The 26,587-nt window shown below is 40.4% G+C and overlaps 1 protein-coding gene across 3 annotated transcripts in view; it reads left to right on the plus strand.

Moving 5' to 3' along the window:
• The window catches only part of PHLPP1 (PH domain and leucine rich repeat protein phosphatase 1), a 209,048-nt gene that overhangs the window by 153,234 nt on the left and 29,227 nt on the right, over positions 1-26,587 (plus strand). For 2 of the 3 annotated variants that reach the window (XM_059706273.1, XM_059706271.1), the window contains 6 exons: positions 5,264-5,410; positions 6,026-6,256; positions 11,111-11,313; positions 13,038-13,098; positions 15,631-15,726; positions 19,533-19,688. In XM_059706273.1, the coding sequence (XP_059562256.1) occupies positions 5,264-5,410; positions 6,026-6,256; positions 11,111-11,313; positions 13,038-13,098; positions 15,631-15,726; positions 19,533-19,688 (894 nt within the window). The remainder of the gene's footprint in view (positions 1-5,263; positions 5,411-6,025; positions 6,257-11,110; positions 11,314-13,037; positions 13,099-15,630; positions 15,727-19,532; positions 19,689-26,587) is intronic. The other variant, XM_059706272.1, reaches the window with a different exon arrangement.

Below are 26,587 nucleotides of genomic sequence, written 5' to 3' on the forward strand. Positions count from 1 at the left end.
AGCAGGTGCGATGAGAAGCAGTACTGATGATGAAAGGCAGTAGATTCAAGTTGAATGTGCTAGTCACATGGTTTCTCTGAGCCTGCTTTTTCAATTTATGAGCTTGGGACATGAAAGAAAATGATTTCAAAAGCCCCTTTTATTCTCACTTCTGATAACCTTGAGGAATAAGGAAGATCTATCCATTTCAAGTACCTCTCTTTATTTAGCCTTGGTACTGGCTGTGTGAGTATACATGTGTAACAGATGTTTTTAAAAAACAAGCCACAGTTTCTTGTCCTTTTACTTTCTAAAGCATCAGAAAGACTCATCCATTGTCATTGCTAAACCGACCACTATAGTTATTACAATCATCATTAAAATAATTTGTATTGACCTTAAATTTTGTGATGCTCTGATTCTGTTCTGCTTACCTACATTAAACAGCTATGAGGAAATACTTGTAGCCTGAGGTACTATAATGTAATTTCATTGTAAGGATTTATTTTTAAGGTTTAAAAACTGTGATATTAGTTTAATATAAAATTATTTAAAGTATTTCACCAAATATATATTTCTGTTAAAGCCGTCCAGTTTTATTTTAGAATCTGGATCTGTGCAAATTTGATAACATATCTGTCTCACCTGTTAGCATGACAGAGCTATAAGTCTTTATTTTTAGGAGACATAGAGATTTCTAGTCTTGTTCCATAGGTGTGTTGTCACCTTGCTCTCCTCTCTGCATTCTTTTTAAAGGAAGGTAAAAGGAGGAAAAGACATCCACTCCCCATTTTTCATCTCGTATTTCTCTCTTAATTTTGCCTACTGGTATCTCTTTCACCCATTCTAAGACAAAGGGGAAGTAGATTCTAGGTAGACTATCCCTCTTATCTTTCTCTGGAGGGGTTTTTGAATTGGCAGAGGCCTGTAATCTGACTGCTTTCTATATCTATTAAGAAAAAGTGGGACTCTAAGAAGGCTAAGGGCTAGAGTTTCCAAAACAGATGAGCTTTAATGTGTTCTGATCAAGAACTTGAGCTCTCAGAAACAATCAGTGCTTTGTTAGCTAAACAAGTATGCTGAACACTGTGTTCTTTTCTGGGGAGAGTTTGGGGGAGGGGCTGCACAGGGAGGAATATGAGGAGGGGGTGGGGAGTGTGGTGAGAAGGAGTAAGAGAAATTTAAGATACTTATATATCAGAATTAACCCTTAAAATATACAGGTGTAGGGAAAGAGTATAAATGGAGGCCCCATACCATATATCTAAATATTTAAGTTATAACCAAGCTAACAAGCTGTTAAATAAAATACAATCTCTCCTCCGACCTTGACAACTATATGTATGATGACTTGTGTGGAGGAGGAGGAAACTTTCCTCTATCCTCAAGGTTCTGACAGCTGGTCTACTCAAACAGAACATGACAGGTTAGCAAGAGAAACAACCCAGTTCGATACACAAATATGTATGAGAAGCCTGTGTGCACGAGAGGTTCAGAAACAAAGAGAAAATAGGTATATGTGACATGCTGAGCTAGGGATGAGGTAAGGTACCTTGAGGGTCATTGCAAGATGGTTAGTAAATAGAAGTTTGTCCTGCTCTACAGACAGGTCAAAAGATGTTACCTCTGATATTCTGTTAATATGGGCAAGGCCTCTAATTCAAGTTCTTCTAGGCAGTTAAGGGAGGGGCAGAACAAATCTGTACACTACAGAGGCACATCTTCGGGTGACTTGTTCCCAACCCCCATATCTGCAGGCATTGATTCTAATCTAAAATCCTCAGATCCCTTGGGATTCTATACTGGCTTTGGCATCGTGGAGAGAGCTGGCCCAATGGTCCAGATCTCTTCTTTTCTCTAGCTCCATCCTTCACCTTCTAGGGGTGTGGTGGCCACACAGCCCACACTTCCAAGCTCTGTCCAGTCCTAGGATCTATTATGGGAGGATGGGGCCAAGGAAGAGGCCCACACAAGCCCTGAAAACAGATTTGGTATCATTTGGGTAGGGAATTCCAGGGTCCTGTTTACTGTTAGAATGGAGAGAACACTTCTTCAATGGAAATGTTATGGGAACCATGTAAGTTTAAATTTTCTGGTAGCCACATTCGAAAAAGTAAGAAAAAAGAGGTGACACTAATTTTAATAATCTATGTGGTTTAATTTAATATATCAAAATTATCAGTTCTAAGAAATTATTAATGAGTTTACATTCTTTTTGTACTAGGTCTTTTTTATTCAGCAGCCACCTAATGCCCATCACGTCCTATTGGACAGAGCAGAACTAGGGAAGGGTACCAGACTCTTGTTCCATGGGGTCTCTTACTCCTGGGACTGTGGGCAGCTCTCTTCACAGTAAGGTCTGATAGTGCTTTTGTCCTTGAATTGATGCAAAGAATAATTGCATTTCTTTATATTTAGAGCTGGTGGCCATTTTAAAATACAAAAGTTACATACATAAAACTAATGGAGGGTAATTGTTAAGAGTTTGCTTTTTCTCTCTCTCTCTTCCATTTAAGCTTATAAAACTCACTATTGTTTTCCTTTGTTCTCAGGAGTGGTTTGATCCTAGTAAATTTGTTTGCATAGATGAATACCGCCCCGCCCCCTCCCCGGTTGTTGACAGATACTTTTCCAAAAGTCATCGAATTGCTTCCATTTCCCATCTGGAGTAATTACTGGAATTGTGATTCTTCCATTCTTCACTTTCTGAAAAGTCTTTGTACCTGTAGACATGAGAAACCTCAGACCTGTGGAGAATTTTTATAAGAGTTTATTTGAGCCAAATTGATGACAGTTCCAGGAAGCAAAAATCTCAGATACTTTTTGAAGAAGGACAGTTGCAGTTTCTTTTATGCATTTGGAATTAAGGAGGAGGTTGTGAAGGTAGGAGAAAGCAAGGCGGGGATTGGATTACAAGATAGTTATGATTGTGTGCTCTCGTGGCTATGCTTCCGAGGGGTCTGAAAAATGGGTATTTCAAAGGTGTGTTAACCTAGATCAGAGGTGGGGAGCATCCAGCCCGAGAAATCATTTGGTCTGGCCCTGCCAAGGCACGAGGGGTGAGTTAATGTAATGTTCGACCAAATCTAGCAGGCATCCAATCAGGTGTGCAGGCATAAAGGCAGGTTCTGTCTGGAAATCTCCAGTCCAATCAGGTGTGCTCTCACAAAGGCAGGTTCCATCTGGAAATCTCTGCAGGACATTGAGATGAAAATGAGTGACAAGGCAGATGACATCTTAGCATTGTTATGAAAATGATTTTGGACTTGGGAATCTCCTGTGAAGGTCTTAGGAACCTTTTCTGGGTTCTCCCAGCATTACTTTGAGAATCCCTCCACTAGGAATAGCAGACCATGTCATTCTAGCTTATGTTGTGTAGATGATAGACAATCAGAATTGACGATAAGCATTCCTGTTTTAGGAAGGCCCAATGAATCAAATTGTAAAATAGAAAACAAATTTTAAAATGATTATTCAGGTTTAGCAGTCATTCTTAAGGAGTTTTTCCATCTTTAAAATACTATTAGGTCTATACTCCGCCTTCCAAGAAAACAGCTATTATAAAAAAATCAAGGTAACTCTTTCAACCTGTAAAATAGGCACATTGTTAGCTTTCTGTTTAGAATAAACTATATGTAACTACTTACAACAAAGCTAAACGCTTTTTATTATAGAACTCAACAAATAGGTTGTCCCTGGCCAGTTATCTCAGTTGTTAGCGCATCATCCCTATACACGAAGGTTGCAGATTTGATCCCCAGTCAGGACACATACAAGAGATAACCAATGATTGAATAAATACGTGGAACAACAAATTGATGTTTCTCTCTTCTCCCTCCATTCCCCCCCGCTCCCCCCAAATCAATTAAAAAGAAACAATAGCAAATAGTTCTCATGACAGTTTTTTAAAAATGCTTACTGGATTGAATTAGATTTATTTTTAAGATATGTGTATATCTGTTCTGGGCATATAATATGTTTACTTCTAGTATTTAGGCTTGGACAGCTTTAAAAATAATTAGCATACTATAATAACTCATCTGATTCTCATCTCAAATAGAAAAAGTGTGTAAGTTGGCAATGGGCCAAATATAGGAGTGCACAGAGAAGTAAAACTTAATATTTATTAGACAACTGAGAAAATGAAAGAGCTGTTAACAAAACTAGAACAGGAGAGCCCTAGCTGGTTTGGCTCAGTGGATAGAGCATCGGCCTGCAGACTGAAGGGTCCCAGGTTCGATTCTGGTCAAAGGTACACGTCTGGGTTGCGGGCTTGATCCCCAGTAAGGGGCATGCGGGAGGCAGCTGATCAATAGTTCTCATCATTGATGTTTCTCTCTCTCTCTCTCTCTCTCTCTCTCTCTCTCTCTCTCTCTCTCTCTCTCTCCCTCTCTCCCTCTCTCCCTCTCTCCCTCTCTCCCTCTCCTTTTCTCTCTAAAATCAATAAAAATATATTTAAAAAAATAGAACAGGAGAAAGTGCTGGTCTGGGATGAGGATGGTAAGTTTGGTTGTGGACTGGGAGCACAGGAGAGAAGAGATGACAAGTGCTGGGTTAGAGAGAGTTGTTCACACAACAGTGAAATGATTTCCAAGGGAGACAGCATAGGGAGAGAAAAGAAATGACAAGAGATCTGTAAGGAATACCAAATTGTGGGGTGGGGAAGAGGAGATAAAGAAGAAAAACATTGGAGAAAGGTTTTGGAGAGAGCTAGGAAGAGGCTAGGTGAGTCAAGTGTCATTAAAGTGACAAGACCTTTCCAAGGGTGTCTGATTAGCAATACCAATGACCGCATTGAGATTGAGGAATGATAATTGGTGCTTAAATTTGGGACTACAAACTTACTTGCCTTAGAGAGTATAGCTTTTTATTATTTCAGGTTTGGATTTGAGAGAAGTGAAGCAGAAAAGTGTTTGACTTGTGTGGGATAACCCAGAAATTCAGAAATACGTTCTTATCCTCCCTCTCTGTTATCATTCACATGTGTATGAATTAAGCTGGCTAAAGGAAAGCTAAGAAATATTTTACTCCAGCAGAAGTCACCTCTCCAACTGTAGAGTGATGTTTGTTCTTTTAATGTGATGTTTATATTTCAGATAAAACACTGGTCTTTGAGTCTGAAGCTGTGCATTCCAGCTCTGCTGCTTGCTTAACCTCTGCGGACTCTGTTTCCTCCTCAGTTGAATTAGAGTTGGGCTGGATTATCTCTAACGCTGTGCTAAAATTATGTGAAGTTGTGCATCTATGACATTTGTCTTTTATTTCCTTCTGTTTTGTTTTATAGGTTCACCAAGTTGAAGAGTCTCAACCTTTCCAATAATCACTTAGGGGACTTCCCATTAGCAGTCTGCAATATTCCAACCCTGACGGAGCTGAATGTGTCCTGCAATGCCCTTCGAGCAGTCCCAGCAGCCGTGGGAGTCATGCACAAGTACGTACTTGAGACCCCCTGTGGAGTGTCCTTCCGAACCCCTTAGGGGGCTACATTAGGACCATAGCACATGATATTAGTTAACTTCTGTTGGTCATATAAGTCTTGACTCCAATTAGGTTCTTATGTGGAGTTCATTTGTTAGCTTTTATACTTGTTAGTACCTTGTAAAAAATTAAAATATCTCTGTTTAGAAAGGAAGATCCCTATAGATGAGTGTGTCTAAACATGGGAGGAGGGGTTACTTGCTCATTTTCTAGGTTCTGCTGAATTCTAAGACTTAGAAGTTATTTTTTAAAGTAACAATGAAAGATGGGTATTTGGGCTGATTTCAGCTATGGCCCTCACACTGCAATTAGTCACGTTGTTCCCATTTATGCCTATCCAGGATAGGGAAATTAACCATAATTTTTGTTTTCAATAAATGTTTAAGATGTTTATCTGATCTTTTTTCTCTGATGTATTATTGCCTCAGGCCCTCCCTTCATATATTTTGCAAAGAAAGTGCATTTTCTTTTCCTAGTAATATGATCTAGAAATATGGGACTTGTATGTTGATAATAAAGATGTAAAATTTACATATTCTCTTTATAATTCTTATGTTTTCTTTAATAGCTTACAGACATTTTTGTTGGATGGAAACTTTCTGCAGAGCCTTCCTGCTGAGTTGGAGAACATGCATCAGCTTAGTTATCTCGGTCTTTCTTTCAACGAATTCACTGACATTCCTGAGGTATTGGAGAAACTGACTGCTGTGGATAAACTCTGTATGTCTGGAAACTGTATGGAGACCCTTAGGCTGCAGGCCTTACGAAAAATGCCACACATTAAACATGTGGACCTAAGGTAACTATTTTTAAGAAAAGACCCCATTTGAGTGGCCGATTTATATTTGGGGGGTAGGTGATAACCCCTTTGGTAACATTTTCCTGCCAAGGGTTGCAGGCTGGATAGTTATAATTAGAGCCCGTTTTTCTATTTCTGTCCAGAAGGAAGAATAATGATTAATGGTAGGACTTGTTCATACCTGATACTTGCTTTTAAAATGTTCTCATTAATGGAATGATCAGATGCTTTGAAGGTCTTGCTTTGTTTTGTAGGTTTGAACCCAGTTTTAATTTGCATGAATATATAAGGGCATGAATAGATAGGGGGCATTGAACCAGGGAGAGTTATTTATGGGGAAATAAAACTATATCACTAATAGCAAAATGGATATTTTACTCTCTTAGTCCTTCTTCTCTGTGGCTTGAAACAGTTAACATCATTGAGCATATCTCCTTTCTTAATTTGTTTTTCTTCCATCTTTCCAGCCAGGTGGTTCTGCCTAGTTTACTGGTCTTTACAAAAATGTAGAACTCACAATTTCTTGTTTGGCTAGAACCTCCACTCTCACCCCTTGCAAGAGCAGGGAACCTGCAGTTTGAATCCCAATCACACTAAACTCAACCGGAAACCACTAGTACAATCTTTGCTACATCAGAAATGCTCAGTAGTCATCCCTCAGTGCGTAAGGTTCAGTTCCGCTTCTCATGTAGAAAGAGCCAGTCCAGGAGGAAGCTATTCTAAGTCTCTCCATTTTAAGGAAAAACAAGAGCCTGTCGTGGGATTGAATTACTGCAGAAACAACATATGGGGCTTAGACTTGCATACTAACTTGACCAGTTTGACACTTTTCCAACCAAACTAACTCTCCCACTAGCTAATGGTTGATGACCATATATTCCCCATGTTCAATCTTGGGTGAGATATTTGGTGTCTCTGTGCAACTGTTAGCATTTCTAAATTACAGTTAATAGAACCCAATTCATAGAGTTCTGGAAGGAATTGAGGTATAAACCTCACTCTCCCAGCAAATGTGATTGTATTATTATTATCACCTCACTGAGGATGCTTTTCTACTCACAGAACCTGCTCAGATGTCATTCTTGACATCTTTATACCTCTCCATTTGTCAAAGGTGGTTCTTTCCTGGCCTTGCTACCTACTTTCCTTTCTATTGATGATCCAGGCCCTCACTCAGACCTGTCGAGTTGCGTCAGTATAAAGTAACATCATCTTTTATTCTTCTTTCTTCTGCATTCATGTGGTCTGGCCTAGGAAACCCATTCATTCCTGTCCCACAACTTATTGCTGACTAAAGGAGTAATCAAACCTGTCACACCTGGGAAAGTGATAGCAGTTTTGCAGACCTAGATTTCTTAATTCAGGAAATGCAAATGGGCTAATTTATTGACTTTGAGAATGTGACAAGTGAGGGAACTGAACACTTTGTCTTAACTTTCTTTCTAAATTGTTAACATTACTTGCCTCTGAGTCACTTGGATTTAAAAACCTTCATATTTAGAAAAGACTTTGGTCATTCTGTCAAGGTTGAATGAACGTGAGTAGATAACTGCTTCCCGCTAAGGCCACTGATCTGAGGAGGGGAAAATCTGGTCTAATTTGCTTATAAGTCTGCCTTAATATTTTAAATTGAAGCTAGTGGAATGATTTAGGAGGAGTTTCACTTAGTTTCTGTAAGCAAAGGGCTAATTTTATTGATTCATTTTTTATTCCTTCAGATGGAAGTGTTACATCAGATTAAAAGTGATCACGTTTCTTTTAATCTTATTCTTTTTCTTGTATTGCTGTTCTTTGAGTTTGGTATTTCTTCTATGGCATCATTAATAATTCCTCCATCTTTTCTTCTATGTTCAAAGTGTGGATGTTATCCACGCCTCTCTCCTTGATAACTTACTTCTCTGCCTGTAGTCTCATGGCTTTGTCATTCACCTTTCATCTCCTTGTTAATTATTCCTGTCTTTCTCTAACTCTTATTTTTCTTTTTGGAACTAATTCCACTTTAGCTGCCAACTGGATAATTTCACCTTGGTTTCCCCTACTGATACACTTAACCAAATACATGTGAAACAGAGTTCAGTTTCTTTTCTTTATTCAACCACTTCGTTCCCCTGGATTCCTGTTGTTCATAGCAATACCGCTTCATGGGTTACTCAGACCGAGCTTTGACTCTGTTTTTAGTTTACCACGAGGTTCTATCAGTTCTTTCATTCTAGTTTCTCCCTAGTCCTTTCCCTTTCCTTCTCATTGCTATTGTTGTTTCCTAGCTGAGCAAGCACAGTCTTGCTCAGAGCCTTCAATTCTCCAGTTTAAAGTATTCAAGCTCTTATATCTAGTTTCTACCTACTAGTCTGTGAATCCCTTGCGGAGGAAGTTCTAGCTCAGAGCTGCTCAAAGTGTGATCCTCTGACCTGTGCTGGCAATCCAACTATTTGCTACTTTTCCATAGCAAGGTATGTATAGAAATTGAGACAACATTTTAGAAACATACAGTGATTCAGCATTGCCACAATATCCAAGTAAGCTCTTAAAAGTATATTCATTTCATTGTACAGGGAACAGACTAGTTTCCATGTTGGTGAACTCGCATGGTGAGCTGCTTGTGGTGTGAATTGCATGCTGGTCGTGTACACAGTGACTACATATCAGTCTATGTCATAGACTCTATGACATCAGAAGTTTAGAAAATAGATCTTTCACCATAGTAACTGGGAAGCACTGCTCTTATTGGTTCTTGATCCACCAGAGTTAGCTCTTAGCAGATCAGTGTTAATTGATAAGTATTAATTGACTAGTCCACTTTCATAGCCATATTCTCACTTGCCTCACATACTCTGCGCTATTCATGTATGATGTTCTCCCCATGCTCTTCTCTTCAGTCCAGAAGCCATCCTGCTGCTTCCTTGGGACCGTTTTCTTCTCCCATTTACATTTTTTCAATTCTGCCTACCTTTGGGATTCAGATGCGATGTTTCCTCTTCCATGCATCTTTTTTTGACAATTCTGTGAATTTTATACATCATCTATGGCACTTACTACTTACTTGTAGTCCTTATACTTTATATATGAAAGCATATATGATTTTTCCTTACTAAATTTCAGAAGCTGTTGAAAGACACCTTGTTTTATTTATTTCTTATGAGCATAAAGCCTTAAGTCATCGTCATCATTATCACCATAGTCTTTCACTGTTTGCAAAGTAATGTTCAATGAGAATTTATGAAATAGATAAAATGACTGTGTTAATTGAGGGGATTGTTGGAAGGAAATTTTAACCATATTTTGACTCTTTAGAAGTTTATTGTAAATAGTTGTATTATTGTGTAAGCCTGAAAACTTTTGATATTTGAATCCTGGTAAGACTTGGCAGTTTAAACCAAACAGTGGGAATGTTAACTTCCTTTTTTGTCTCTTCATTAAACCAACCATTTAATTATTTTAGTATTACTACAGTGATATTGTGGGGGTAGCTATTTCAAGTGAACATGATAATGCCACATTACAAAGATAATATAAAGTGTAGAATAGGGAGATCATGGGATATAGATTTCAGTTCTTGCAGTCTTTTATATCCAAAATGAGATTTGTTTCTTTCTTTTTATTCTGCATGCATATTCTGGAATCTAGCCAGCATTTGGAAATAGTCAAAAGCTGGGATGAGGCCAGTTTTTTAATCTTACAACCTGGAATGAAAAAGAGAAGGAGCCAAAAACATCCTCTTGGGGACATTTGAAGAGGCCATATGCTGTACTTGCGGGTTGACGAATCCTCACTCTGTGCTGTCACTAATCCTGTGTGTCAGTAGCTTTATGCTATTGCTATTAATAATTTAGTCCATCATTTTATTTTCATTTTGAAAGGTCAGAAATTCTATCAGAGAGCGCTGGGCTTTTTTCTAAGCTCCAGCCTTAATATTAATGCTCTTCTAACCCAAGTGCACAGTCTCAGTATTTTGTTCTCATTACAAAGAGCAGTAGGGGGTTCTTGTTTGTAAAGAAGTTGGGCATAGCCTAGCAAGCTGGGAATTGGGATTTTCATCTGTTTTTCTCCCCTTTGAAGCTAAATGTGTCTTTGTTATATCAGTTTCTAGTCTCCATTCCTGTGTACTTACCTTCTTGGCAGCTCATCCCCAGCCACTTCAGCCCATTAGCTATCTGGTTCTCATAGCTGAGATTCTGCCAGCTTTTCCCTGTGCCCTGCTCCATTCTAGACTTGTTGCTCTCCACTGTTGTCCTTCATTTTATAATTTCTCAATGAATCTTAGATGCCAATTTTAGTATTTTCTGCTGTCTGCTCTTTCAAGCAAGATTTTAAAGATACAGTTTTGGTAATCAGTTCTTGGTTCTGAGCCTGTCAAATCCAGATATTTGCATTCCAGTCTCTGGTGCATATGTGGCTCTCTTTCATTATTTTTCTTTCCAAGTCCACCCTTTAATTCTTTCATATATGACTGCTCATCTACCTGCTTGCTATAGTCAGTGCAGCTGTAATGTGCTTATTGGGCTGTTCTGGGTTTTGTTTCTTGTATTCTTTCAACCAAATTCTTTGGAAATAAATGAATTTCTTTCCTCTTGAAATGAATTAAGGTAAAATCATGCATTTCCTCCAGCCTTAAGGGTCTAAATTGTGTTTCAGAATATATTGCCAAGATTAAGACCTCATGGAGTTGCAGCTAAAGATAACCAGAGAATCTGGCCTGTTAAGGAAGGCTAGATGGTGAGATTAAAGAAATCCTGAAGGACTAGAATATAATGCGACTGGAGTCCCTTTTTCTTATCTCACCGTATTAGGGCGTAGCTATTTATTTGTAGTGTTGCTGTTAATTATAGTCTCTATTTGTGTCCTTTTCCTCTCAAGACTGAACATAATTAAGAAGTTAATAGCAGATGAAGTGGACTTTCTCCAGCATGTCACTCAGCTTGATCTGCGTGACAATAAGCTTGGTGATCTAGATGCCATGATTTTCAACAACATTGAAGTTTTACACTGTGAAAGGAATCAACTGGTGACGTTAAACATCTGTGGCTATTTCCTCAAAGCACTCTATGCCTCTTCTAATGGTATGTAACATAGACCACATCAAAGTTTCTCAACTGGTTCCAAGAATTTTCTCAGTGCCATCATCTCGGCCTTGCTTTGATATTTCTTTAGTAAAATAAGTGTCAAATTTTGCTAAGATAAAAAATCACAAAAGAAAAACTCTGGTTTGGTATTTAAAGGAATCAAAATTTTATTCCTAATTTGTTTTTGTCATATTGTGATATTTAGATAAGTTGCTCCCACTTTTGATTGGGCACCTCTGCTTGAAAGGAAGTGGGGAGAGGGTGACTATTTCTTGAGCTACCTTGTTAATGACAGTAAATCTGGAACCTTGATTTAATCCTGGAGAGTGAAAGCAAAGGAATCCATTGTGAATTCTATTCAGGGTCTCAGATTTCGTGCTCCACTGACGAAGTCACCTTAAGAGAAAACCTAAATTATATACCCACAAGCACACCACAAAGCGAGAGTCTTACTTATTTAACAAGCTCTCTTTTTTAGAATTTGGAAATCATGGCCATTCTGATCAAGAAATGGTCATTGGGGCATATATTTGCTAATGTGAAGACTTTAGTTCCTACCAGCATGAATGAAAACAAGTGCTTACTACTACAAGTTAAGCAGAATGTTTAACAAAGCACTTGTTTTATGCAGAGTGTAGTATATGAGTTCTAAAGGATAAGGAATTTTTAAAAATGAGTTTGCTGTCATCGCATTGGAGAAATAAGCCAAATCTTAAGCAGCTCCAGGCCACTGAAGGGTTACAGGATTTGGATAGTCATAGGCACAAAGTAGGTGTCGAAGAAGAAAGAATCTGAATGTGGTGTGCTTGGCAGATGGGAGAAGACAGGGGGGTCTGAACTCTTTGGAGTGGTAAGAAATAATTATGGGATGCATGGCTTGGAGTCCTGGTGAAGCTTTGAAGAGGCATGTGATGGAAGTGACACTATAGGACTGTTAACATGAAAGTAGTGTGCAGAGTGCATTTGTGGGAGAAGAGTGGAACCACCCTCTCCTGCTCAGGTTATTGTAGTGGTCTTCACTGAGCTGATAGGAATTGTCGGTCAGGACTACAGATGTTGATTTGAGACTTAGAGGTGGTACCTGAAACCGTGGAAGTAAGGTAACTGGAAAAGAGAAGGTGGTAAAAGTAGACTTACAAACCCTTCCACGTAGCTGGTGCCAGAATAGAAAATCAGGTGAGAACTGACCCTGTGATTAGAAACTACCGTGTCCCCAAAACAAAGCCTTACGTGGACAGTGGTGACACGTTTGATATAATTTTGAGGAAGGGTTCTCAATCTGAGCACGTCATTTGTGGTTCTCAGGATGTTATTTGTGGTCCTCAGGAGTGCTGTTTCAGTAAAGTGAAAAAGGCAAAAGCCAAGATTCATTTGGTTTTATGGAAGGAACACTGAATGTTAAAAACAACAACACAGTATTCATACAGTTCATCTTCCAGATAAAATTTAGCATGCCTAACAATAGGAGAACCACAGTAAGTGGATGGGATTGAGGTAGGAAAGTAGAACAAGTGATTCATTTTAAACCTTGAGTAAGATCTTGTGATTAAATTAGAAGTTCTCTGTCCTTTCCTGGAGTTTCAAAGTAGAACAGATGGACGTATTGTACTTCCTAGCCTAAACAAACAATGGAGAAAAAAGCACAGTAATGATATTCTGCACACAAAGAGGCTCTGTGTCGCTTGAATGGTAATGCTTTTGTGTTTCTTTCCCCCTCCTAGAACTTGTTCAGCTTGATGTTTACCCAGTTCCGAATTATCTGTTCTACATGGACGTTTCAAGGTAAGAAGACAAGGCTTAGAATGCTCTAGAATTGGATTGAAAATCACTTAGAGAATTCTGTCTGAGCATATGCATACAAACTTTTTATGTTTTCAAGGTAAATAATACAAATTAAATTCAAAAGTTTTTACTTACCCTCTGAAAATGTATATAAATATCTGTCCATTAAAATACTACATTTGTGTATGTAGTTCAAGCCAGAAGAATCAAGGTATTATGTTGGTGGGGATGGCAATTTGCACACCAAGGCTTGGGTTTGGAAGATCAGTGAGTTTGGGTCATGTGGTTAGAAGGTCCAGTAGTTCTTTAATTATATTAACCTCATCTTCATGTCTTTCTCCAAAGTGATGTTGATTTTATTAAAAAAATATTGTATTATATTTCTTTGATTTTCTTCCCCTTCCTCTTTGTTATTTGTACATATATCTCCTTGCTAAGAACCCTTAGAAAGTAGCCACAAAGCTTCCAAAGTAGTATTTCCATGCCGCCTACTCATTTTTCTCAGTTTATTTGTGAATAAGCTCACCATCTCACCTTTCATACTGATGCACTACTCCAGTCCCCCAAAATATTATACAAGACTTTTTCCTGAAAACATAAAGTATGTATTTACACAAATTAAACTTTAATAATCTTAACACACTAAAATTGAAAACTAACTTTTAACATAATTCCAAACAAAATACCCCATACTTTCTGAACAGCCACAGTATTTGGGAGGATATGGTCCTCTCAAAGTGCTACTGTTAACTCATTTCAGTGTGTAAATCAGATATGTTAATGATATGCTCAATCATAGTTACATAAGAATGTGTTTGAATTTAGCTATTGTGAGAATTATTACTATTACAATTTTCTTAGAAACTTATAAAATCCTTTATGAGTAGTAGTTCTTTATGCATTTCCTACTAAATTCATGTCAATAGTTTTAAAGTACTTGAAATTCAGTATTACCTGGTTATTATTCTTTTTTTTCCTATTAGCTTTGGTTGTTATCTTCATCTTTTAAATAAGAACAGCACTGTAGTGGAGTTTGCAAGAAAAGATTTATTTTGAAAAGTTTTATTTAAGAGCATTGACCACGGAGTGAATCTACTTTCCCTTTATTTATAGTAGGTAATTAGCAACTGGTTCCCATTGAAGCCCCTGAGACAGAATTGGAAACTCTTACATCATGCTTATTCCTTAAGTCTCCCACTTAAATGCTATTCCCCTTCTTTGTAACTCTCATGTCCAGAATCTTCACTGTAGTGTGCTCTCCCTCAGTCACCTTCCAAACCATGGGACTTTGTGTTAGAAAACCTCTGATTCCCCTCAGATAGCCCTGAGTATTTCAGTCTCCTCCCTTTGTGTGAGTATTTATGTTATCTGAAGGAAGTGAGCCATCATCCAAAATGGTGTTTATTAGGTCCTTAGAGCTCCTCAAGTTCATAGTCCACACTTGCAGGAGTTTTATTGCTATGATGAGGTTGCTTATACTGAGAGGCACTTCCACTCTCCTGTCTTACTCAGATGTGGTAAATTACTACAAAATAAAGTCATTAATATATCAGTCTTTAGGGCTCCAAAGCCAGAACCTGATGTGCCCATATAGACACTAAGCAGAAAATAATGCATGTTTTTGTATATTAATTGAAAAGTTGATATAATAGCAAAAATAAAGAACTTGATTTTTAAGCCTCACATAATGCCATCACCCCAGTATCACAACTATTTTCACTTTTGCTCTAATATAATCCTTGTCCCAGGCATTTTATTTTTCTGGAATTGTGGATCTGTTTTTAAATAATAATAGTCTTAAGATCCATACCATTTTAGATTCCTTGTGCCTGGTCATTTTGCATTTTTTTTTTTAAGTGAAAAGTTAACTAACCACCTATAATTAGGGAGACATTCAAATATAATAAATTTGTGTAGGAACAGGTCAATTCATTTAATAATTAAAGTCATGATTAGTTTAGTTCACTTGTTTCTGGTAGTTATAATTACCACCTGACGCCTAAGTAAATGTTTTCAGATAATTCTGAACGTTAAGGGCCAGGGCACTTGCACTGCTGCCATCTTTCCATTTCTCTGTGGGTGTGCTTTCATGATGCCTAATGGAGTTGAGAACTATTTCAGTGTTAAGGGTGAAATGTAAATTGGAAAATAAAACTTTTATGCCATTTGACTGTTCAACTTAACTAGAAGTGTATGCTTGTTCGTTTCCAATCTAAGACCTCCTCTTCCTAAACTTGAGTGGGTTTATAGAATTTTCAGAAAAGTGATTCTGGGAGCCAAAGTAAAAAAAAAAAAAAAAAAAGACTTTAAAAATGATGTAACTATGTCCTTTCCTATTTTTTTTTCTTCTTATTCCTTATCACAATTTTGCTTCTAGATTAAGATGAGTATTCATATCCTTTGGATTTATACTCGCTGTACTTTGGTATTTCATTTGAAGTTTTATTTAGTCTATGTAATTATTTTGAGTTTCAAACTATATTTTAGGCCACATTCCGATCAAAGAAAACTATTGTATATTCTTATATTTAGGAACTGCTTGGAAAATGTGCCTGAGTGGGTATGTGAAAGCCGAAAGCTAGAAGTTTTAGATATTGGCCATAATCAAATATGTGAACTTCCTGCACGGTAAGTATGACAGATTGAGTTAGAGAATCTCAAATTAGATAAGCAGCTGTAAAAATTTCTGATTCAGTGCTTAACTTGTTACTAGGAACCCCTAAAAGAGTTTTTTTTTTTTGTATGTGTGTTTATTTTTTCCTTTTTATAAAGTTTATCGGGGTGACCTGGTTAAGAAAATTATACAGATTTCAATACCACTGTATTGTATGTTCACCACCCCAAGTGAAGTCTCCTCCCATCACCATTTATCTCCCCTATATCTTCCTGCACCTTCCTCTAAAAGAGCTTTTTAAACCTTATTTTTTAAACCTAATATTTAGTATCTTTACCGCATGTGGTGTCTTCAAGTTATAAACTTCCCTCGAGAAGAGTGAAGTGAGGTTTTGACTCTCCGTCAGACTTTTCAAAGTAATGCAGTGGGTGGTTCCTGGTAGAGATTTTTAAATAAGCTGCAATTTTCAGAGACGCGGCAAACAGTACTATTAGTGACTCTTTCATCTTCACTCTTTCAGAATCCTCCCCTTCGGTCCATTAACTTGACATGTCTACCTTACTCACAAACAATGTTTGGTTTTCCTTGAACATAACTTAGGGTGAGAAAAGATTACTAGATTATTAAACCTAAAAAGAGCAAACTAGATTCTTTTTTATTTCATAATTTTCACTTTAATGCCAAGATTTCAAAAACAGCCATGTGATGATGTCTAATAGACATCTTCAAGTTAACTAATTGTGGTACAAAGTATTTTTGGGCTGTTAGTGACTAGCCATGCAATCAATAACTGGACAAGCAATCTGTCCTCGTGCTGGCCTGTGGACTTTCTGTGATGATTGAAGTGGTCTACTCTGTGCTATCAGGTGTACTATCCACTAACCATATGTGACTGTTGAGCACTGGAAATGTGGTTACAGTGACTGAGGAACTGAATTTTAAATTTTATTTCATTTTAATTAATTTAAATTTAAATAGCCATTTGTGACTAGTGGCTGCTACAGCTCAGATCTAGCTATTTGCACCATGCTCAGTCAATCACTGAACAAAGGAAGTCAGTTGTTTCTAACTATGTGTAGTCAAAAAATATCAATGAAAATACTCTAAAAATATGTCACTATTTTGGATTTAAGTTTACTTTAGGTGCATGATCTTTAAAGGTATGTGATTGGTATTCCTATAGTCTCTTATAAAGAACAAAGATGATGACCTATACATGCTTGGTAAGCCTAGTAAAGGCATTAAGAGTTCAGCTGTTTAATATGTAGTCACTACCATTAGCCAAGGGTCAGGTGAGCAATTGAAATGTGACTATTCCTAATTGAGAAGTGCTGAATTAGAAAATATACACATATATCAATAATGTTGTATATTAATTACATGTTAAAATAATATTTTGGATATGTTGAGTCAAATAAAAAGTACTATAAGAATTAACTTACCTAAATCTTTTCATCTTTAATTTTAAATTATGTATGTGGCTTGCCTTATGTTTCTGTTGGATAACACTGTGTTAGAATATAGTTCTCATAAAGAAAATCATGGTTTATATTTTCAATCCCCGGAAAACTTAGTTCATTTTACTTTTTCATCCATACATAATACCCATAAAGTCAATCCATTTGAAAATGCTTTCTGCCTTAGAGTTTTATGTTGACTGAGCATTTAGGTGACTCAGTGCAGCTCATCACCATTATCAGGAGAAGGTTTGGTGATGTGCCCTGTGGACAGCATTGTGTATGTGAGTGTGTGTGAGGGGCAGGGGGTGCTTTTAGAAGACAAACAGCAAAGATGAAAACAGGCTACTACTAAATAGGGGGGAAAAATTTGTTAAAAAAATCTTTTCTAATCTTCTTTTCTATTTTTTCTGTTTTGTTCCCCATTCCAACCACCCCAGTCCAGCAGATATAGCATATTGGAGTCTGAGGCCTTTGTTTCACTGTCGGCTACAACAAAGACATTATATACATAAAACAACAATTAAATAAATTCAAGATAACAGATATTTTATCAAATTATCCCCCAGAGTTTCCTTTGATTTGTTCTACATTAGTACAGGCCTTTTGGGGGAATGAAACAAATGTTTATTCAAAGCAAATCCCAAATGCTCTATTGTCAGGGAATTTAAACAGTGTTTGTTTTTGTGTGTTTCTGTTTTTAACCCATGAGACAAACAATGTATGTATTGTTTTCTCATTTATGGTGACATTTAGTTGCAAACTTTGGATTAGCCCATCATTGATCTAACATTTTAGACAAGATAGTGATTCATTAGAAGTTGACTTACTATTCAAGTCCTGTTTATCTAAGTGTATGAAGGGTTTGACAAAACAGAAATTAATATTTAGAAGTGGAAATGTACTAAAAAGAAAAGGAGGTATTTTAGTGTTTAGTATCCAAAAGAATTGAACTAAATCCAGTAATTAGCATTTAATACTCATTTTAGTTATCAGATCTACTTTTTTATTTGGAAAAATCAGGATAAAGATTTTGTCACCAAATTATCCATCTATTTAAGGATAAAGAGTGTGTGTGTGTGTGTGTGTGTGTGTGTAAATAATAAACAACCCAATTCTAAATTCCGCTGCAAGGCAGTAAAATTGGTGAAGCAGATCCTGAATTATTGGGTTGAGTGACCATGACAGAGACCCTGTGTTAACTGTGACTGACAGTCCTAGATAATCTGTCTTGTCACATTGATATCTAAACCTGCCAAGTGAGGCATGTTAGATGTCATTAATGTTGACCTGTGTTGTCACAGCATTGGAACAGTTTCTGGTATCTTTGTGAGCGAAGAATCTGGTTTTAATATTTAAAGTAAATAAAGTTATGGCTGTAACATAGAGTGGTTTTAACAGCGGATGTCAGTGAGTGAGGTCACAATGGTGGGAAATGGTCTGTGGGTTAGGAAGCCTCATTCTTTGACAGCAGTGTAAATGAATTCTCTCTCTGAAGTGATCCTGATGCATATCATAGCCTTACTTTCCCACAGGCCCCAGATTTCTGTATTGGAACCCATGGTTTGTTTTATTCTCTACAACTGTTGATGTCTGGCATAGAGTGTACTTTTTAGATTAAGTATTCATCATTTATTGCAGTTTTGATAATCCACAGAAGAAACACAAAACCAAGTTTCCAAAGAGCTCTTTAGGGCACAACAGAAAATAATGGATTAAGGCATTCTGTTTTCTTTAGGAGGGAGTGTCTACTTTGGTCTAGGGTTAAACCAAAGAGAAAACAAAAATATACACACTTAGGGAAGTGAGGAAAGGGAGAAATAATTATGATTGTGAAATGCAACTGAGGAAAAATGTAACATTTTCCCAGTTGGCATTTGTAAAAGATTAATTGGATAGACGGATCATTTATTGAATGTTGATCCTATAGGTAAAATTGTTTGACTGCATTTATTTAGAATCTGTTCTGGGTAAAACAGTCCGAGTTCCGTGTGTATAAGACACAAGCCCTACCTTGAGAATCCTGCACCTTTTAAAGCTTGCCTTATGAACCTAGGAAGATTAGACTGCTCTCTTCCGAATCTTCTATGAAATGTGTCTTTCTCTTTCACTAAATAGAGCTTCTTTGTTAAAATCCCTTTTTATAGTTTTTGCCACCCTCGTTTTTTGAAAGTATGGAAAATAAAGAAATATTAACAGCTCCAAGTTTGAGCTTCTGTTAAAGTGAATTTGCAGTTGCTCTGAGTGAATTTGTTTTTTGGAGAGATCGTTTTAAGTATTCTCCCACTCCTGTTCACTTTTTCGTATTTATCCCACGTTAGCTCTAAGTAAGTTTCCTTCTGTCTCTGTCCCTTGTTGCACAGCTTATTCTGTAACAGCAGTCTCCGGAAGCTGCTGGTGGGACACAACCGGCTGACGAGTCTACCTGAACGGCTAGAAAGAACCTCAGTGGAGGTCTTAGATGTGCAGCACAACCAGCTCCTGGAGCTGCCACCCAACCTGCTGATGAAGGCCGACAGGTAACATGGCGTGATTGTTTCGGTTATTCATCTGAGTTGTAAAATGCCCCCTCCTTAGCATTCTTGTCTCATGATCTGAGACCATTTTCGGGGAGTGGGGGAGTGTACAACTCCTAAGCATACTGCTGAATGAATTTTTACATATATTCTAAATGCCCTGTCACCACCATCCCGGTCAGGATGGAGAACATTTCTGATACTCCTTTCCCTTTTCTTCCCCTTTCTCACTTTTAAAAGCATTTATTCTCTGCACTTAATAAGTTATAATGATTTTTGCTGGAATAATTATAGAGAAATAATGGAATTGTGAGAAAATGGGATTTTTATATGGTAATTGACCAGTGGTATATCATTCCTCTGACAAAAAGAACAGTGTTTCAAGATCATTTAGCGAATTGTTCCTGCTTTTGCATTTATATCAAGTACAATGTGCAGGTAGCTCTAGACATGAGCTTTTTGTTGTTATGAATACTGTAGGATTTGATGTCTTCCCTGTGCAGAAATCTAAATTACGTTCTCACCTTGTATTTTCTTAACTTTAACTTAAGCAAACTTTGGGTGCAGCTTAATAATGAAAATACACTCAATCTGTAGAAGCAAGTAGGTAATGGATTCAAGTTTTAGGTTTCTTTGAGTGAGAGAATATCATTTCTGAATCTGGCTAAGTCTGCTAAGTTCATGGCTAATAGAGTAGGTACACAGCACTGAAACTCTCCAATAAATATTAATCGTCCCTTATTTATTTATGAGGATTTGTTTGGAAAAGGACAGAGCTATGTATTTTTTATTCTATAGAAGCAGTCAGTAAGCAGTCTTGAGTGCCAGGGCGGGTCTGAAAACACGACCTTGAGGGCTCTTAGTGTAGTCAAGGAGACCGTTTTCATGTTTGATGTGTTTAAACAAGGCATTGAGTGGAGCAACACTAATTTACATTGTTCTACAGGTGATTTTGATTCCCCAGGTCTTAAAACCATTGTGTGAACTGACTTGTGACCCTGTGCAGGCCACTCTGAGTCTCTGTTTTCCCACGTTGCCTATTTCATAGTTCCCAAATGGAATCTATAAGTTGGCAAAGGGAGGGTTGTGTGAACTGGAGTAGTCCTAGTAATGCAACATAGAAAATCCAGGACCTGAATTGGCCACTGGAAGAGGACCATTGCTGTCATGGGGAGCTGAAGAGCTGAGCTGCAGTGTAAGCTAAAGGTATTTAGGCAGACATTCCCATAGTCTAGATAGTCAGTCCTATGCAGAGCCAGCTGTGTTTTGGAAATAGGTGCTAATGTGGGGGAACTAGCTGGCCTCTGTTGGTCTTGGGAAGAGGGCTGGCTGTGCTAAGTGCCTCTCTAGTACAGAAGGTCTGGAGTAAGGGGTCTGTAATTAGAGAAAGCAATCATCCTCCTGCTTTTATTTTATGAGAATAAAGCAAATGACTTCCCCGCCCACCTCCCCCCCCCCAAACCCCCCCAAAAAAGGCTGAAATAGGAACTTTTTCAAGGAGACATTGAGGTGCATTTATTTTCCAACCAGTATAATAGCCTCATCTCCATCCCAGTGTAGCAATTGATCTTATCAGTCAGGACTCAGAAAAGTTAAAGAGGTTGCTTCTCTTAACAGGCAGATAGGGTATGAAGAGGGTGGGATAAACTGATTACCTCTTTTTTTAAACAACATCTTATAATGATTCTCACCAAACTGTTCATGGCTTCTTAAAGGGTTAATACTTCTTCTACTTATCCCCTTTTCAAAACCTAAGTAACTGAGATTTTATCTACCTAAATATCTATATCCTTTCTAATAAAAGAGAAACATGGTAATTAGCCGTACCTCCGCTACCCTTCTCATTGGCTAATCAGGGCGATATGCAAATTAACTGCCAGCCAAGATGGCGGCCGGCAGCCAGGCAGCTTGAAGCGAACATGAGGCTTGTTTGCTTCAGTGACGGAGGACTCCAACGTTCCCCGCCTGCCGCTGCAGGCCTCTGAGCTTGCAGTTTGAAACATTGTTACAAATATAGAAGCTAAACAAAACCCCAGAAACCTGCTTTCAGCCAGCTGGGATCTCAGAGCTGGAGTTGAAACAGTGTTTCGATTATAGAACCCAAACAAACCAGATACCTGCTTTCAGCAGTGGAGGCCTAAGAGCTGGAGCCAAGCCTCAGAGCTAAAGCTGGCCCAGAATAAAAAAGAAAAAAGAAAAAAAGGAGCGGTTGAGAGCTTCAGTCACCCGCCAGCCTGAAAACAGCACTCAGCCCCTCACCCAGACTGGCCAGGCACCCCAGTGGGGACCCCCACCCTGAAGGGTGTGTGACCAGCTGCAAACAGCCATCATCCCCTCACCCAGGCTGGCCAGGCACCCCAGTGGGGACCCCCACCCTGATCCAGGACACCCTTCAGGGCAAACCAGCCGGCCCCCACCCGTGCACCAGGCCTCTATCCTATATAGTAAAAGGGTAATATGCCTCCCAGCACCGGGATCAGCGGAGCCGCGAGGCCTTCCGGCACCGGGATCAGCGTACAGGGGGCAGCGCCCAAACCCCTTGGTCGTCCTGCGGCTCTGTGTGTGACAGGGGGCGGGGCCACAACCCCCTGATTGGCCCTGCTCTGTGCATGACAGAGGGTGGCGCCACAACCTCCCTATCGACCCTGCCTTGAGTGTGACGTGGGCGGTGCCCCAGTCCCCCAATCGGCCCTACTCTGTGAGTGACGGGGGAGCTCCTCAACCCCCTGATTGGCCCTGCTCTGTGCATGACAGGGGGCAGCTTCCCAACCCCCTGATCAGCCCTGCTCTGTGCGTGACAGGGTACGGAGCCCCATCCCCCTGATGGGCCCTGCTCTGTGAGTGACAGGGGGTGGTGCCGCAACCTCCCCATCGACCCTGCCTTGAGTGTGACAGGGGGCGGTGCCCCAACCCCCCAATCGGCCCTACCCTGAGCGTGACTGAGGGTGGCATCGCAACCTCCGGATCCGCCCTGCTCTGTGCATGATGGGGCGGCGCCCCAACTCCCCAATCGGCCCTACTCTGAGCCCGACCAGGGGCTGCACCTAGGGATTGGGCCTGCCCTCTGCCACCCGGGAGCAGGCCTAAGCCAGCAGGTCGTTATCTCCCGAGGGGTCCCAGACTGCGAGAGGGCACAGGCCGGGCTGAGTGACCCCCCTCCCCCTGAGCGCACAAATTTTTGTGCACCGGGCCTCTAGTATATATATAAAAGCCTAAGCAACCATTGCAACCGAACAGACGACCGAACAGGCTGCATGGGTTGACCAGGCCGGCAGGGAGGTTAGTGAGGGCCGACCAAATGACTGAGCAGCAGGCTACGTGGGGCAACCAGGCTGGCAGGGGGGCAGTTGGGGCAACCAGGCCGGCGGGGGGGGGGGGGGCAGTGAGGGGTGACCAAATGATTGAACAGCAGGCTGCGTGGGGCGACCAGGCTGGCAGGGGGGTTAGTGAGGAACGACCAAACGACTGAGCAGTGGGCTGCATGGGGTGAACAGCCCGGCAGGGTGGTTAGTGAGGGATGACCAAATGACTGAGCAGTGGGCTGCATGGGGTGAACAGCCCGGCAGGGTGGTTAGTGAGGGACGACTAAACGACTGAGCAGTGAGTTGTGTGGGGCGACCAGCCCAGCAGGGGTGTTAGTGAGAGACGACCAAACGACTGAACAGCAGGCTGTGTGGGGGGACTAGGCCGGCAGGAGGGGCAGGTAGGGGAGATCAGTCCAGCAAGGGGGGGCAGTGAGGGGCGACCAGGCCAGCAGGGGGGGCAGTTGGGGGTGACCAGGCCATCAGTGGGGGCAGTTAGGGGTGATCAGGCAAGCAGGCAGGTGAGCAGTTAGGAGCCAGTGGTCCCGGATTGTGAGAGGGATGTCCCCCGAGGGGTCCCGGATTGGAGAGGGTGCAGGCTGGGCTGAGAGGACCCCCCCCCCCTCATGAATTTCGTGCACCGGGCCTCTAGTGTGTGTGTGTGTGTGTGTGTGTGTGTGTGTACACACTAGAGGCCCACTGCACAAAAATTTGTGCACCCAGGGGGGTCCCTCAGCCCGGCCTGTGACCTCTTGCAGTCTGTGACCCCTCGGGGGATGACACCTGCAGGCTTAGGCCCGCTCCCCAGGGGATTGGGCCTAAGCAGGCAGTCAGACATCCCTCTGGCAGCCCAGGAGCCCTCGGGGGATGTCCACTTGCCAGCGGGGAGCAGGCCTAAGCTGCAGTCGGACATCCTTAGTGCTGCTTAGGAGGCGGGAGAGGCTCCCACCACCACCACTGTACTGGCAACCGTCCGCCTGGCTTGTAGCTGAGCAGAGCTCCCCCTGTGGGAGTGCACTGACCACCCGGGGCAGCTCCTGCATTGAGTGTCTGCCCCCTGGTGGTCAGTGTGTGACATAGTGACCAGTCATTCCCAGTCGTTCTGCTGTTAGGGTCAATTTGTATATTACCCTTTTATTATATAGGATAGAGGCCTGGTGCATGGGTGGGGGCTGGCTGGTTTGCCCTGAAGGGTGTCCTGGATCAGGGTGGGGGTCCCACTGGGGTGCCTGGCCAGCCTGGATGAGGGGCTGAGGGCCGTTTTCAGATTGGCCACACCCCCTTCAGGGTGGGGGTCCCGCTGGAGTGCCTGGCCAGCCTGGGTGAGTGGCTGATGGCTGTTTGCAGGCTGGCCACAGCCCCTACAGGGAGGGGGCTCCTGCTGGGGTGCCTGGCCAGCCTGGGTGAGGGGCTGATGGCTGTTTGCAGGCTGGCCACAGCCCCCAGCCACCCAAGTTCCCAGTGGAAGCCAGCTGGAAGCAGGTATCTGAGATTTATTTATCTTCTGTAATTGAAACTTTGTTGCCTTGAGCGGAGGCCACAGCCAGCCAGGGCAGGTGGGAAGCTTGGCTTCCTCCATAGCCGGGGCAACCAAGCCTCCTGCTTGCTCCAGCTCCATGGCTGCCGACCGCCATCTTGGTTGGGCTAATTTGCATCTAGTCGCTCTGATTGACTGGTGGGCATGGCTTGGGCATAGCGGAGTTGTGGTCAATATGCATATTCTCTCTCTCTCTCTCTCTCTCTCTCTCTCTCTCTCTCTCTCTCTCTCTATATATATATATATATATATATATATATATATATATATATATATATATATATATATATGGGGAGTGTGAGAGAAAGAAGGAGAGACATAATTTGCATTGTGGAAAATGTAGAGATGCTGTATATTTGGTTTGATGAATTTGGGGGAAGGAATAAACTAGTACTGACAGTTGTAGGAGCAGGTCCACCCAGAACCATGAAGTGTAAAATATTGAAGAGGGTTTTTCAGGAGAGAATCTCTGTGGCCAGTTTCTTGCAGGTGGTTTCAGCTATGATTTGTTTTGTTCACAGAGTTCAGGGCAGCCAGCATCTTACTGACCAAGTATGTTTAAGTCACTGTGCTGAGTGACGTAGGGGTTGAAATGACTAACATAGGCATTACCCTCTAGGAGCTTACAATCTAATACAGAGTTTAAAATAACTACACAATAAACAATAATACGAGATGGGTTTGAGAGGGTTAAAGAGAAGGAATGATACAAGTGGTTTTAATTTGGCTCCTGGTGTGAAGACTTTCTTGTATCATACATAGCTGTGTGCTTGGTAAATAGCGTCAGGCAGTAATGCAACTGCTTCCATTCTTCCATTCCTTTTGCTTCATAATACTAATCTTTAAAATGTATTGGCAACCTTTTTTTATATATTTCTTGTGGTACTAAATTAGCATTACCAATTTTGTTGGGTTATGTAACTGAAGAAAGGACCCAAATACAAGTCTTCGTTTGTGTTCTAAGTAGAAGTTATGTTTGGAAATCTCAAGAGAACTGTCAGAGAAACATGCATTGTTGGACACAGCAAAAGACTCTTGGAAGTTTTTCTTTACTCCAAATCTTGGCTGCTAACACTAATATATTGGTTTAATTCCATGGCATGTTTGTTGAATACTACACGTTTAGAATGGTACACTAGTATGTTAATGCGCTTTACCTGGTAGCAGGAAGGTGTTTGGTAACCAAATAGGAAAGGGGACTCTACTCTAAATTAGATGACATTTACTCACATCTCTAGCTCCTCCAAAAACTTTAGACCAATTTTATTTAAATTCCTATGAATTGAATCAGGAATTCAGCTTATACGTTTTCTCTCCATGTTCATTTTTGAGTTTTGTTTATTTTTATTTGCTTTTCACTGGCAGCTTAAAAACTATAGATAGATTGGAAATATGATGGACCATGTTTTTAAAAAATTGATGGTGATTTTGATTCTAGGATAGATCGGGCTTTAGTTTTATGGGTGAACTGGTAAATATTCTAATCTGGATTTTACTGGCCTAAAGCTCTCTTCTTACCTCTTTTTGCTTAGAGTTGAGGATTTTCTTGATGGAAACCCCCAAAAGAATTACAAATAGTTTTCATCAACAGATGAGCAAAAGTGGGGGTTGATATTCCCCATAGGTCACTAGAGTGGATGGATGAGGTATTGCCATCCTTCTGTTCTTCCTGAAATCTTGCCATGCCTGGCTTCCTGTCCATCTTGAATCTGCACACTCATTTAATAGCCAGAGAGCTGCTCCTGATGAGATCACTCAAATTAACAAAGCCACAATGGACCCTTTAAAGGCAAGTTATAGATTCCTGTTGTGGTTGGACATTAGGGTCTGTTTGTATCCCTGGTTAGAACAGTATAAGGCATTTTCGGGGGTAGGAATGGGGGGAGTGTATGTACAAATGAAGAACATGGTAATTAATAAATATCTCCAGAGTATTAGTCACATTACAGACCATAAGTTTTAGTGACTCAGACAGAACATGTGTAAATATCAAGGGGCCTATCGATTGACCATGACAACTGGTGCCTTTTGGCAAAGACTGATACTTCTGGCATTTTGAAGAG

This window comes from Myotis daubentonii, chromosome 8, assembly GCF_963259705.1.
Source record: "Myotis daubentonii chromosome 8, mMyoDau2.1, whole genome shotgun sequence".
In the NCBI taxonomy this organism is placed as follows: Eukaryota; Metazoa; Chordata; class Mammalia; order Chiroptera; family Vespertilionidae; genus Myotis; species Myotis daubentonii.